Source organism: Cydia pomonella, chromosome 16 (assembly GCF_033807575.1).
Source record: "Cydia pomonella isolate Wapato2018A chromosome 16, ilCydPomo1, whole genome shotgun sequence".
Lineage (NCBI taxonomy): Eukaryota > Metazoa > Arthropoda > Insecta > Lepidoptera > Tortricidae > Cydia > Cydia pomonella.
Window position 1 is genome coordinate 15,846,605 of NC_084718.1, and position 13,714 is coordinate 15,860,318.

Here is a 13,714-nt window from a genome sequence, read left to right on the forward strand (position 1 = left end):
GACCCGTCTTCGGTTCAAGCTAATTTGGTTGTTAATACTAACGCACATCTCTAATGTAAGGACCCGGGTATAAATAAGAATAAATAAATATTATAGGACATTATTACACAAATTGACTAAGTCCCACAGTAAGCTCAATAAGGCTTGTGTTGACGGTACTTAGACAACGATATATATAATATATAAATATTTATAAATACTTAAATACGTAGAAAGCACCCATGACTCAGGAACAAATATCCATGTTCATCACACGCAGGGCCGGATTTAGGGGAGGGCAACCGGGGCTACTGCCCCGGGCCTCCATAAAAAAGGGGCCCCCCACAATAGAGAATTCGGTAAATTTACCATTTTATTTGGATAAAATTTGGGGCCAGGGGGCCTCCACTCCTTTATTGCCCGATGCCTCCAGACCTCTAAATCCGGCACTGATCACACGAATAAATGCCCTTACCAGGATGTGAACCCGGGACCATCAGCTTCGTAGGCAGGGTCACTACCCACTAGGCCAACCGGTCACGCGGGTATGTCCGGGTTGTCTTATGTACAATAAAGTGTAAACGTGCATTTCATTCATTTCAGTGATTTTTATTGCAGGCATAGTGAACTATTTTTTTTAGTTCGAGAGTTTATGTTTTAGTTCGATAAAATAAAAAAGTCAAAAAAAAAAGGGTCTAGCAGGCCGAGGGATTTGTTTGAAAAAATGAAGCGAAAGAATTTTTTTTTCCATCTAAGTTTAAGGACATGAAGGTCTGTACATTATTAAAGAAATATACATTATTAATCCCATTCTATCCTCCTCAATTCTGAATTTATTTGGTTTCACTCGCATGCTTGGTTTAGCTAAAAAAAAAGTTCAGCTCTTAAGAATTACTTAAAAAAGTCATTGATATAGAAGGCTTATTACCAGTGATCGGTTATTTGGATTCTCCCTCACGGGATATCAAGTAGAAAAGTTAATATAGATACGACAGTTTCCCGTGATACCGTACAAAAATAAAACGATTTAAATTATCTCTAAGGAATTTTTTGCTCTTACATGGCAACCAGTTGAGACAAAAACTTCTATTTTTTTCCTAATCTCAACATTTTATTTAAAGCAAAATATATTAAAACCTCCACAAAGTATTCGCTTATATATCTGTCATGATGGAAAGAAGACTTCAAAATCTTGACATTGACATTTCATTATTTTCTCTGGATTTCAGTTCTAATTATTTTTGGTGAGCAATAAAACCATTTGACATTGTGGACATTGTTTTTCTCAAACTACCTCTCAATTGAAAGAAGTGTAATTCACTTTTTGATAACGAATTCATTTATTCAAACAATTAACCCGTAGTAACCATATATTAGCTGATAGATACGCGTACTTACTCGCCGAACTTTTATCCAAACGGTACAAAATGTGCCGCTTTGGAGGCAGCAAATGAGCTGTCAGTGTAAACACTTGTTCGATTTATACAAAAGAACGGTGAGTAAGTACTCGTCTATCAGCTACTTAGATGTTTTAAAGTGTAATAAAATAAACACATTGTATTTTTTTGCCTTTTCTAACAACATAAAGCCCGGATTCCCGGGGCATATCCATACTAACATAATGATTGAGGTCGTTCACCCCATGTCGAATCCAAAAAAGCGATCACTGCTTATTACAGAGTCGAGGACTACTTGACAGATAAATATGCATGGTCCAAACCAGAAACTGTAAAAACAAGAAGCAATTAAAATCATTGTATTATGTGTATATGTAAAATCATTGTATAGGTGACACAGCTCAGGTAAGAAAGCACATCAAATATTTTTGTAGGTATAGCAATCTGTCAGATTTATATAATGTATATTCTCATTTCTTTATTAATTCTATTTTTCTTTTCCTTTTGCAAGAATTCGATGTTTTCTGAAAGAGCTACGTATTTGTATGGTTTGATATGACATACATATATTTTTTTAAATCAAATTTTTATAAAGAAAAGTAGGTACTGTATGTAATTGCATGATTTGTATAGTAATCTAAATTGTTATTTTTTTCTTATTTAATGCATGTTAATTATAAGATGTAATGTTTTGAAAAGATGTGTCCCGCCGAGTTTCTTGCCGGTCTTTATTGGGATACCCTCCTCCAATTGAGGGGGGATTTAAATCTTCTCGGGTCAGAGGTGTAGGGTTAGAGCCGGTGTAGGTTTATTTGACGTTCATAAGCGCATTGTAATATGCCTACTTGAGTAATAAACTATCTTTATCTTTATCTCTTTATCTTTTGTTTAAAAATTACCTTGATTTTTAACATTATTGTGAATAAATCTGAAACAAAAGAAGATCGAAGGCTGATATTAAGCATACAGTGTTCTTAGGTCCAGCCACTACTCCATTTAAAAGTATAACCAAATCCCTCTTATTAGCTTAGCTTGCGAGACCCTTCAGAGCTCGTTTTTTAATCCAGACGACCACTCTGGCCTAGTGGGTAGTGACCCTGCCTATGAAGCCGATGGTCGTGGATTCTAGTCCCGGTAAGGGCATTTATTTGTTTGATGAACACAGAGAGTCATTGTTGTTTTCTATGTATTTAAGTATTTATATATTGTTGTCTGGGTACACACAATACAAGCTTTCTTGAGCTCACCGTGCCGTGGGGCTTAGTCAATTTGTGTAAAAATATCCTATAATATTTATTTTATTTCTTTATTGGGAATCAAAATATTAGAGGCGTATTCCGATTGTAACAACAGGTGAATTTTATTTCTTTTTTTTTGGATATGTTCTGTCAGTGTCAAGTTCATAACATGTTATTACAATCTGAATAATGCCTCTTGGTCTACCACTGCTCCATGTGGTCAATAGTATTAGTAGAGACGTAATTGGCCAGGCATGCGCGCGCGTCGCTTTTTGTTCCAAATTCCCGGCAGAATGTATTGTTATTAGGGTTACAGCCCAAAGGGCGGCGACCCCGTTGCCGCAATTACTTTGTTATGCGCGTTATTGATCAGCGAGAGCGAGATGAATCAATTTAACATTAATATGTTTTTAATAAGCTGTATGTCAAGGATGTAAATTTTTATTTGCTTTCTATCACTTTTATCAGCAATGTTACTTGGAGGCCAATTCTGAATTTAAAATTCAGATTGCTAAATTTCTTAAACGTGTCAATAAATAATTCATATATAGTATTTTATACAATCGTGATGTAATAGAGAGCTTTTCAGTCGATTAGGGAACGAAGCTTGCTGAGTTGCCTAAGTGAGGTACGAGATTGAAAAGCTTGATTATATCACTATTGTATACAATACTTTTCCTACGAATCATCAAAAATATAAATATATTTTTTTACAATAAAACCTAAATAAGTAATGAAAATTGGCAAGTAGACAAAAAGACATAAACGCGCGATATCGAAAGAAATTTTATAGTTGAGATGGGAGCCCATACATGAAAAGTACGCAATTATAGTTTGGTATACGAAATCTTACTCGTAATTCAACCATTACAGTGGACGAGTAGAAAAATACTTTTTTACATTTCGAATAAGATTCGGCCACTATCCAACCAAATGTGACACGAGAAAAAGACACGATGTTAAATAAAGTGGTGGTCAACTTTATGTTCCGCCAACCGGGGTGAATTGGGATGGCGGGGGTGAATAAGGATAATCACCCCCACCATCCCTATTCACCCCGGTTGCCATGGCCTATATTTTATGATTTGCCATCTTTCCACTGCCACTGCCTCTGTAATCTAGGAAGTTTAAAATGGTTATTTTCTTATGGGTAAATGGGTTATGAATCTTCTGATCTTATGTCTATTTACTTGACAACAACCTATAGACATAAGAGTATAACTAGTCTGAAACAAAACATGTATTTTATTTCCTATCGTTCAAATGTACCGTAAACTGGAGTTACTTTGCCTCGCGGGGAAACATTGGTCATAGATATTTGAGAAATAGGGGACTGATTTTCGAACGCGAGCTTAAGAATTTCATGATGTGGTGTGGGTGGCAATTTTGGCAGACATACAGAAATAGGTGTATTGCTATTGCGTATTTATAAGTAATAACCGAAAATATGAGAGTGACGATGTTACTGAAATATTAAGGCACTGCCAGACTATCCCACGCGAGGCGATAAGTCGGTGCCGTAAGTCGGGACACATCCGGACCGGGGAGCGCCTCTATTTATTCAATTATTCATCTATATCATGCGTTTGGGCCGAAATGTCTCGATGTCCTATGTATACATAATGTCTGACATCTGCAGTTACCAACGAAGAAATTAATGCGTAACCTAACTAGATTACGCATTAATTTCTGCAATGCAATAAAAATAAGCACAAATGGCGGACTTAATGCTTTAAGGTATTCTCTACCAGACAACTATAGGGCAAAACAGAAATTCTCGAATTCGAATTCGATTCTGTTAGTATGTATGTTATTTTGTTAAAGTGGGTCAAATCTTGGTAGCTAAATTTGACCCACTTCCCGATTTCCGATTGAGTCGAAAAATACAGTCAGCAATAAATAAAAACCTAAAATGCCATAAATGCGAGTTCTTCAAAGCAAAACTAGATAATTTACTATGCTGTGATTGCCTATATCGTTGTACCAGAGAAGCAACAGTGTATTCGTAATTTTAAAAAAAATGTTTTATAGGCCTCGGCTTATTTTAAAGTTTAAAGTGAGCGAACTAAAACAAAAAAATATCTTGTTTTTCAGGTTCTTACTATCTAGGAAGTGTACACTATAGAAGTAAATATTATTGTGTAAAGAAATTAAAAAATTAAGTCAGCGCTAAAAGCTTGGACCAAAAATGATTTATTTGCCAAAAACTTACTTCCAATTCAATTCATCCGAAATAAGGCAGGCCTGGGTTAAATTGGACGACTGTAACCTTAATCATTTTAGTTAATCACTTAGGTCACGTTTGAACAAAGCAGAAATCAATCTCCTTTGATTAAGTAATGATGTCGGAAATAATTAAAGCGAGCACAAAGTTAATTTCTCAATTGGAGCCGAGTTAGCCCCGGATCATTATTATCGACAATTAACTGTTAATTCGATTAGGGGAATCTTCCAAGTTACTTGTACAACGAAGATGAATTTGAGGCGTGTGCGGCGAGCGAAAGCGAAATTGCATAAGCGACTAAATTCAAAAAGTAATATATACGAAATGATCTTAATTTAAGGTTTTAGTAAATATTATAAGTAAGTAGTCGAAAATAAAGCTTTATTACCTAACAACATATTTTTTACAAGTAACTACAAAAAATTGGTGGAAATATACTGAGAATGGGATTAGCATTTTGTTTCCTTTACTAATTGCATTTTAACAGCTATATGCCCATCTGCGTTTTCCTATTAAGGTAGGTTAAAATATCATTATACACCGTGTTTTTATTGAATTCCGTTAACTTCGGGGTATCGATAAGTACGTTTAAGGAAACTGTATGGTATAGTAAATTATAAAAAAAAAAAACTTTTTTTTAATTTTTTTAACTTTTTTTATTTTTATAAAAAATACACGGTGTATATATGGCAGTCGCTATCGCACACACTAGTGTACATCTTATAGGTACTATTGCAATATCAATGCTTAACCTGATAAAGTTGAATGGGTCGGTTAATTTTCTTTTACATTACTATTTTTGTACTTAATTAAATGATCTTGACCACCATCATTTTGTTAAGGAAAGAAGGCCATAACAAACGCCTAAATAGAGTCTAGAGTATACATTATTAAATTGATCATACTTCAATAAAAATAAATTTAAACGCAGTCTGAATAATCCCGCCCCGCCGATTTCTCCTCACTTAGACCAACAGGCAATATAATTCTGTTTTCAGTTATCTGTCACTCGGCTGGATTAGTTACACTAATACTCAATCAAACCCAATTATGCGAGTAATGTGTTTCGATTACATGTTTAGCGAATTCTGATGGGTTAATCATTTAACGTAACATGGCATTAACATCTACATGTAAGCGTCGTGTATATTCGAATAGGTTTAATCTAACATGTGATGAGAAAGTGAATTTCATTCCATCGTATCGCTATGAGGATGATAGATTCGGTTCGCTCCGCACAAAACTGTTTGCGCCCGTCTTATGAGATCACTTTGTTCTTGCAAATCGGATATTTCTAGCTAATATCAATGCACAACTCTTCAGTCATAAAACATCATGAGGAAACCAGGACATTACTCAAAAAACCTTATTTCTCTTTTGGGCTGGAAGGTCAGATAGCAGAACCGACGTACTTTACTTTAGTTTTCATTCGGTTGCCAAGCAAACCTGTCCTGTCCTAGGCGTGGCAAAAGCCGAATGCATAGGTACTATTTTTTCTGAAATAGCGTATTCAATTATTGTGATTTATTAACGAATATGTACTTCAATATTCATTTGTTTATTGAATGTGCCGGAATCAAATAAATTACAAAAACAAAAAAAAAACACATCGGCACTTGGTTAAACAATTTGACGGTCAGCAGCCCAAATAGCTTCATTGGTCGGTTGTTATCACTTCAATTGGTATTAAATCACTGTCAATCAATGTAGCGGCTGATATCTGTTACAATATGTTTAACGTACATTTGATCAATCGTGATTCCGAATGGATACGAGTATAATGAACAAGCACCCTACATTTGAAGCAAGGACAATTAAAGATTGAATAAGTAATATGTCTACATTTATCCTACCGCCTCTTAAGTACCTACTTATTATTTTTTTAAATTATATCTAGAAGTCTTAGGAACTAGTATATTGTAATATGATTTTTTTATTGGGAACATCCTTGTAAGATCCTTACTTAGCTTGTAATACCTTAACTGATCTAAAATGTTCACCCCTCACCACTGAATATTTATAATTGTGAAATATGCCAACTTTTAAATGCGTAGGTTAGTAAGTAACTACCTAGTCAGGAACAATGGAGTATTTTATTAACTTTTTCGACGCCATATCAAACATAAAAGCTGTCACGCAAAAAGTAAAGTAAGTATACCTACGCCACGTCAAGAGTTAAAACTGAAACTGAACACTAAAACGTACAGCCATCACAGATATCTTTATTTCACCAAGGACCTCTACTCATGCTTATAATGAACACTAATTCTCCTAAACTCCATCAAGACGCGTGAGTCAAGCGAACATCGCGCGCAATACGATTATCTTTCATTAAACCTCACATGTAGCCTTAATTGCTAATTGCTCATACTGTCAGGCCAATTCGAACGTATACTGACATCAAAATGTTATCATTCTGATGTCAGTTAGTTACTGTGCGTCTCACTCGCACCAATACATGAACCTTCGGACAAGTAGGTACCTATAAGTGAAATGCACGATAATTAAATGAAGTCATTTAGATATAATTGTGATATCAGTGTACGTTCCACTCTGCCTGTAAGGGTATCCTGTCCTTCTGACCACCAACTGACTAATGGCTCGTTTCGGACCGTTAAAAGTCATACAAATCTTAACATCTATTTTTAGGTGAATAATCATAACTTTTAATATTTATTGGTTGGTAGCATTTTTTTTTTTTATTTTTTTTGCAGATTTATCAGTTGTCAACGCAATATAAGAACAAGTTTTGATTACACTTGAAAATTGAGGAATACGTACATAGTGTAAAAAATAAACAGCTTTATTTAATATCACCTAAGTAAACGCTGCGCTATAAAATTGCCGCCAGTCAATTTGATTTCTGAAACGTAGTGGTGTAACTATTGCGATCAGTGATTGAGATACATATTTTCTTATATCATCGATTGCCATGCAATCGATATTGACAGCAGAAATTGATAGAGACGTAAATTTTGTCACCAAGAACGAACGTCACACGAATATGAACAGAATTAATTTTCTAGTTATATCAAATTATGAGAGTAGGTAGCTAATGTTCGTTAAAAATGTGGTTAAATAACGTAAGTAAATGTTTCTTCTTTTCCTGGAAAGCACACACGTAGCGATTTTTGCTCAAAAATAGGTAAAGACTAATGTCACAATATGTGTATACCCATATATCTAACCAGTGACATATTAGGTACGCAAAATTCGAAGGCCACAAAACGCGCTGGGTTCTTTGTGGGCTTCTAGTTACCTTCGGCCTAACATATCAGATATTTACGAGTAGGTAACTAGGACTAGGGCTATACTGATTCGTTTAACCGAACGGCTTGCGGGCCAAGATAACCATGGAGTGGGTGCCCCGTGAGTCTAACCGGGGATCCGGCAGACCTCGACGGCAATGGCAGGATAACTCGGACTCCTTTTTGAGAGACTGGACAGTTGTAGCTGAAAACCGGGACGAGTGGAAGAAAAGAGGGAAGTCTTTGCCCCGTAGTGGGAAACAATAAACACTCAATAAAAATAATAACTAAGTTTAAGGTACTTACTGGTCGAAAGGCGAGAAGATGTGGTGCTGCGGCCGAGGTTCCGGCGCCGCGTCCCTGGAGCCTGCACTGCCTACGGAGGGCGCAGGCGAGGGGCAGCTGGTCTCCGACCTGATAACACCAGTAAGTTAGTGATCGAGTCTCTGACGTGGTACTGCTAACAGAAATATCATCGACAAGGCTAGAATAGTAGCCAGTCGAGGACACAAGAATATGATCTAGATTCTAGAATATATAATCACGACCATTATTTTAGTCCCAAATTTTCTGATGATATTTATTTTCTGGTTCACCTTGATTTACAAAGCGCGATAATTGCATAAATGTAATGATTCTGTGTGTGGCTACAAAATCATTGACAACTGTATATCGATTTCTAGAACAAATAAGTATTATTCCGGTCACTGATTCTAAGTACATAACTATATATTTGGGAGCAAGCAATAGTCAGTTGAGTCAGTATTATTGCTAAAGAGATTGTAATATTGCACGGAGCGTTAACGATTGGCACGTTGGCTACACGGCCTGAGCAGCGTGGCGAGCCCGGCGTCACGGACGGTAAGGCGCGGGGCAATACCATGTGTACGAGAGAGGTCTAGGTGGGTTCAATATATAAATAAATTAATAAAAGGACCTGTCGGGTCTCGGTGACCTGTTGGGCGAGCGGTGCGGCGAGCGGTGCGGTGAACGACGCGGCGAGCCCGGCGTCACCGGCGGTGAGGCACGGGGAGACGCCACGCCCGACACGGGGGAGGCTTCAGCGGAGCCGCGGGACATGCATTCGGATGAACCCTGGAACATACCGGAATATAAGATTCGAATCCAAGCAGTGATAACAGGTGTTGTTTGCGAAAAGGGTACTATATCTATAAGTAGAGACACGTATTACCATAATACTTAATCTAATTTCACTGTTCTCCTGCTGGTAAAAGGTTATTCTTACTGACCCCTTGAGTTTAATAAATAAAATACCTAAAAGGTATTTTGATCGAGTTAAACTTCACAAATACGCCAATATTATTATTTCTATAGTGACTTAAGGATGACCTACTTTAAAACGGCCCGGGTCCAGGTCGAGCTGCCTGACACCCCTTTTTCTATAAAAGTTCCTATCACGTGATCACCGAGGCTGGGAAGTGGCTTTCCATAGAAAACGAAGTGTCGGACACCTCGGCCCAGATCCGTATTGTTCTAGCGTGAGTCATCCTTTACTCCAGGGTCTCTGATATGTTACCTTATCATCCGCAGGGTCCCTCTTCGGAAGCACTTCAACACCTTCCCGCTTCCGCTGCTCTTCCTTCAACCGCTCCGCTTTCCGCCATTTCGCCCGCCGGTTTTGGAACCACACCTGATACAAATTATACATAAACTTTATTATACAAAGTATTACTTTGTCGCGGTACATACTCTTCCAGAAGCAGTGGCTTGGAAGAGTATGGAACTGATCAGGGTTTATTTAGATAAACTGGAAGGAGGATGGGTTCAGGGGTAGGTTGCTTTATTTTCAGAGGTGATATGGGAGGAGACAAGTTGGCACATTTACAGGCATTCAGGGTTAGAATAATATAAAACACTAATATAGTCTGGCAAGCCAACTTTCAGTAGAAAAAGGCACGGAATTCGAACCCACGGAGCGAGGGCGCGTGCAGGTAGAGCGGGCGGTACGCCGGGGGCGCAGGTGCGTGTTGATAAGGACAGGTTCGAGTCACCGAGGGCGGGCACAGGTCATGCGGTGCCAGCCGAAGGCACGTGCAGTAATTGCATGCTCGTCGCTGGCGATTCGTGTCACAGGGGAACGAGCCGAGGGCACGCTCAAGTATGTGCATAGTGCATAGTCGTTTAGAGGAGTCAGAGGATGCCCACGGATTATATCGATATAATTTTAAGCTAATGCTTTGTTAGGGTTGGTGAATAAAGCTCCAGGCAGGAGGAATAGGGACTTCTTCACGATGTGGGGCCGGCCCTGGCCTCACACGGATCCTTAATCTAGAAGTAGTGCTCCATTGCAGCCAGGGGAGCTGGCACAAGTCTAGCGGAAATGGCTTATACATAATAGACCCGCTTGAGAATTAGGTGTTCAGTATTTTAACATTTAAATAAGTCTTATACCAGTTACATTTATAGATATAAAATTATAAACGACCTTTTCCGAAAGTTACCAATCCAAGACTATGATATGGGTTGCAATGTCGAAGAAAAATAATAAAGAAATAAGCGATAAATAATACTTAAGAAATAATGAGGTACGAGTAAAAGGCCACTTACTTAGAATCTCGATTTGGTTAACGATGTTACAAGCTTCTACTACAAAAACTAGTTAGAAGCGGAGAAATTTATGTAAAGAAAGAAAATCAAACGTAATTAAAACAACACGTATTTTTTTATCTATAGAAAACGTTCTAGTGTGTCATCCTTAAGAGATACAGGGAACATTCCGCGGAACAGAGAGGCCCGTGTGAAGCTGGGGCGGGTCGTTAGTTTTATTCAAATAGTTACAACACGATTATTTGTCTCTTTATCTCCTTAAACTTGTGTTTCGCCAACTTAGGTAGATGTACCTACAAAAAAAAGAACCTACAATGCAGTATTCACCTATATGTAATACACACTTTTTGGTAGTCTGTCTAAGCTTACTTTACGCCGATTTGAACAGAACGAGGTGAGAGTGTCAATTTCTATGAAAATATGACGTTTATTCATATTTTCAAACAAATTTAATATTAATAATGATATTATACCTCACTTTGTCATTGCAAATACCATACAAAGCTAACTTGGTCCGACTATATCTACTTGTATTACGGCAAAACTAATTCCTAAACTTCGATTTCGATGAACAAATGTGTAAGTAACCTAATGAATCACGCAACAAATAATGATAAATCATCCTCCCAAACACATTACCAGCCAAATCCAAGGATTATCCTCATCTTGACCCATAAATATCAAAAATAACACCACTCCACAACCAGTATTACCACCCCTACGCTGCCTTGTTATAACTCAAAGATTAAATATCATTTTGATATACCCCTAAAGTACAGGGGTGCGAAAGTTAAGGACCAATATGAATGAGCTACCACTCCATACAAAATATACAGAGTAACAGGTCACGCATTGGTCATTCGGAATTTATCACCAATTAGAGTTGAACTATAATTAGAAGTAACGGCCAAGGTACGATAGATCAAGTTAGGTTGGCCGCGGTAAGCTGGTTAGCCGAACACAGCGCCGGGCCACATTTGCACTGCAATTTTCGCAATTTACTTTTAATAAGCCCTCTAGTGGGTGAGTGCTATGAAATCTCACAGCGATGAGCGACGCAGACGTGCCAGGGTATAAATTATATAAAATCTAAGGGAGTTAGCAGAAATTACCCATGTTCTGATGTGATTACTACAGCATGTGTAGCTGTGCGATGACAGAATTAATATTAAATCCAGATTCGTCTAGCGGCCGATTCTTTCCAAATTGTTATATTTTTGACATCATTCGCCTGTGCATCTTGCTCGTATTTATATTACCAGGGTGCGACGTGTTTGTACGATCAAATGTAAAAAGCTCTAAGAAGAATATATCGCTACTTAAACAGGAAGTTATTTTTTATTTACTAATTTACCATAAATTCTCTATACAATACGTTTTATCATGGTAATTGAAGTGATTAAAATTTAAAGAAATATTAAGGAGTACATACTTGTTTAATATTTACTAATAAAGATATCATGGCAAAACATCAACTCGCCAGTGAATTGTCAGTTCTGTCATAGTACTCATAGTCTATGCATATCCCAAGTCCCTCGGCTATCGTAAGCTAATTTCGTTAAAATAATAATCCACCCATAATCCTCTCCCTCCTAATAGTTTTTATCGTTACGGGTAGAATTAATATTTCAGCGGCAACCCTAACTCCCCTACAGCGTGTGAGGACTTTTTTGTCCGATGTTAGCCAGGGTTGGCGATAATGTTCTTTGATTATGTTAGTGATAATAGAGGTGTTATTATGTTAGGATTAGTAGACGGTTATTTTCGTGTCAGGCTTTCAATTTATTATAAAATTGAATTTACGTGAAAACTAGTGTGTTAGTTAGTTTATTTATAGAAATGTATAATTATGTTTAGGTGAAAATAGAAAATTCTGGAGTATATAAATATTAGATACGTATACGATGAAATAGAAAACTGATGGCACCTAAGTCTCTCATTGATCGATCGAGGTAATTAAGAATAAGAATTGTTTTATTGCCACGTATTAAACATATGTACATAAGAAAATAAAATAAAATAATACATAAAAAATAAAACAAATACATAATAAAAAAGAGATGCCCGGCGCTGGTTTTCAGATCGGGCCCAGACTAGGACGGTTGGAGGAGAGCATAATTATATCAATTATAAGATACATCCGTGCTCGTAATTAGGTACACTTGATGCTTTGATCATTGAAATAATAACAATTAAAAAACATAATTCTAACAAATTAAATTATTCAGCAAGCCTCCGAATAAAAGATGTTATATTGAAATAAGTACCGAATTTCTAAGGTAAACAAATATCAACGTACTTAATGCTATACATTCAAAACTATTTTATTTTTACCAGGATAAAATAATATGATAGGCACTTGCAGAACTGCTCTTCCAATAATTGTACTTTCTTTTAATCTTAATTCCAAGCAATGAACATTTACCAGAACCTCTATTGGCATTTGTCATATTTTATAAGAAAATTACCCAAACTATAAAGTGCACACATATGTATATTGTAATACAATATCATAGATACATTGATTGAGTAATATGCGTAAAATCTAAGACAATCTCGTGTCAAAACTTGACGTTTGACAATTCAGTGACCGAAAAACATATGACGCAGTACAGCGCCATCTGTTTTGAATGTCAAACTAAGGGGCATGTTTTTTTCTTAGACTACCTCTCTATTACAATCAATCTCTTTAATAATATGCATGAGCAGTTAAAAAATTACGCATAACAATGTGTATGAACATTATTATACAATCTACATTACAAGCGACGCGTTCTGATAACTTTTGAGTATTGTTTCATAAATTTAGTGCCATGAAAAAGTAACTGCGAAGCCAATAATCATGCAGCTTAAATATTACTTCACTTCACCCATAAGTTTCAAGCTCGAGTAGCAACAATTAAGCGAACAATTTACAAACAAATTAGCTCTCGCCCATTTAATCTTACAACAATCACTTAATGAAAACCAACGCTTACTAAACGACGAAATCGCCCCAAAATTCACAAGGTTGTAATCTATCAAAAATACATGTCAACTTGCAACCTTGTCATTCTTAAC

General features: G+C 36.8%; 1 protein-coding gene across 1 annotated transcript in view; it reads right to left on the bottom strand.

The window, feature by feature from the left end:
* Nucleotides 1-13,714, bottom strand: part of LOC133526637 (dorsal root ganglia homeobox protein) — a 99,698-nt gene that overhangs the window by 36,747 nt on the left and 49,237 nt on the right. The window contains exons 6-8 of the mRNA XM_061863329.1: nt 9,624-9,737; nt 9,042-9,181; nt 8,393-8,500 (exon numbers count right to left, since the gene is read on the bottom strand). Coding sequence (XP_061719313.1) covers nt 8,393-8,500; nt 9,042-9,181; nt 9,624-9,737 — 362 coding nt within the window. The remainder of the gene's footprint in view (nt 1-8,392; nt 8,501-9,041; nt 9,182-9,623; nt 9,738-13,714) is intronic.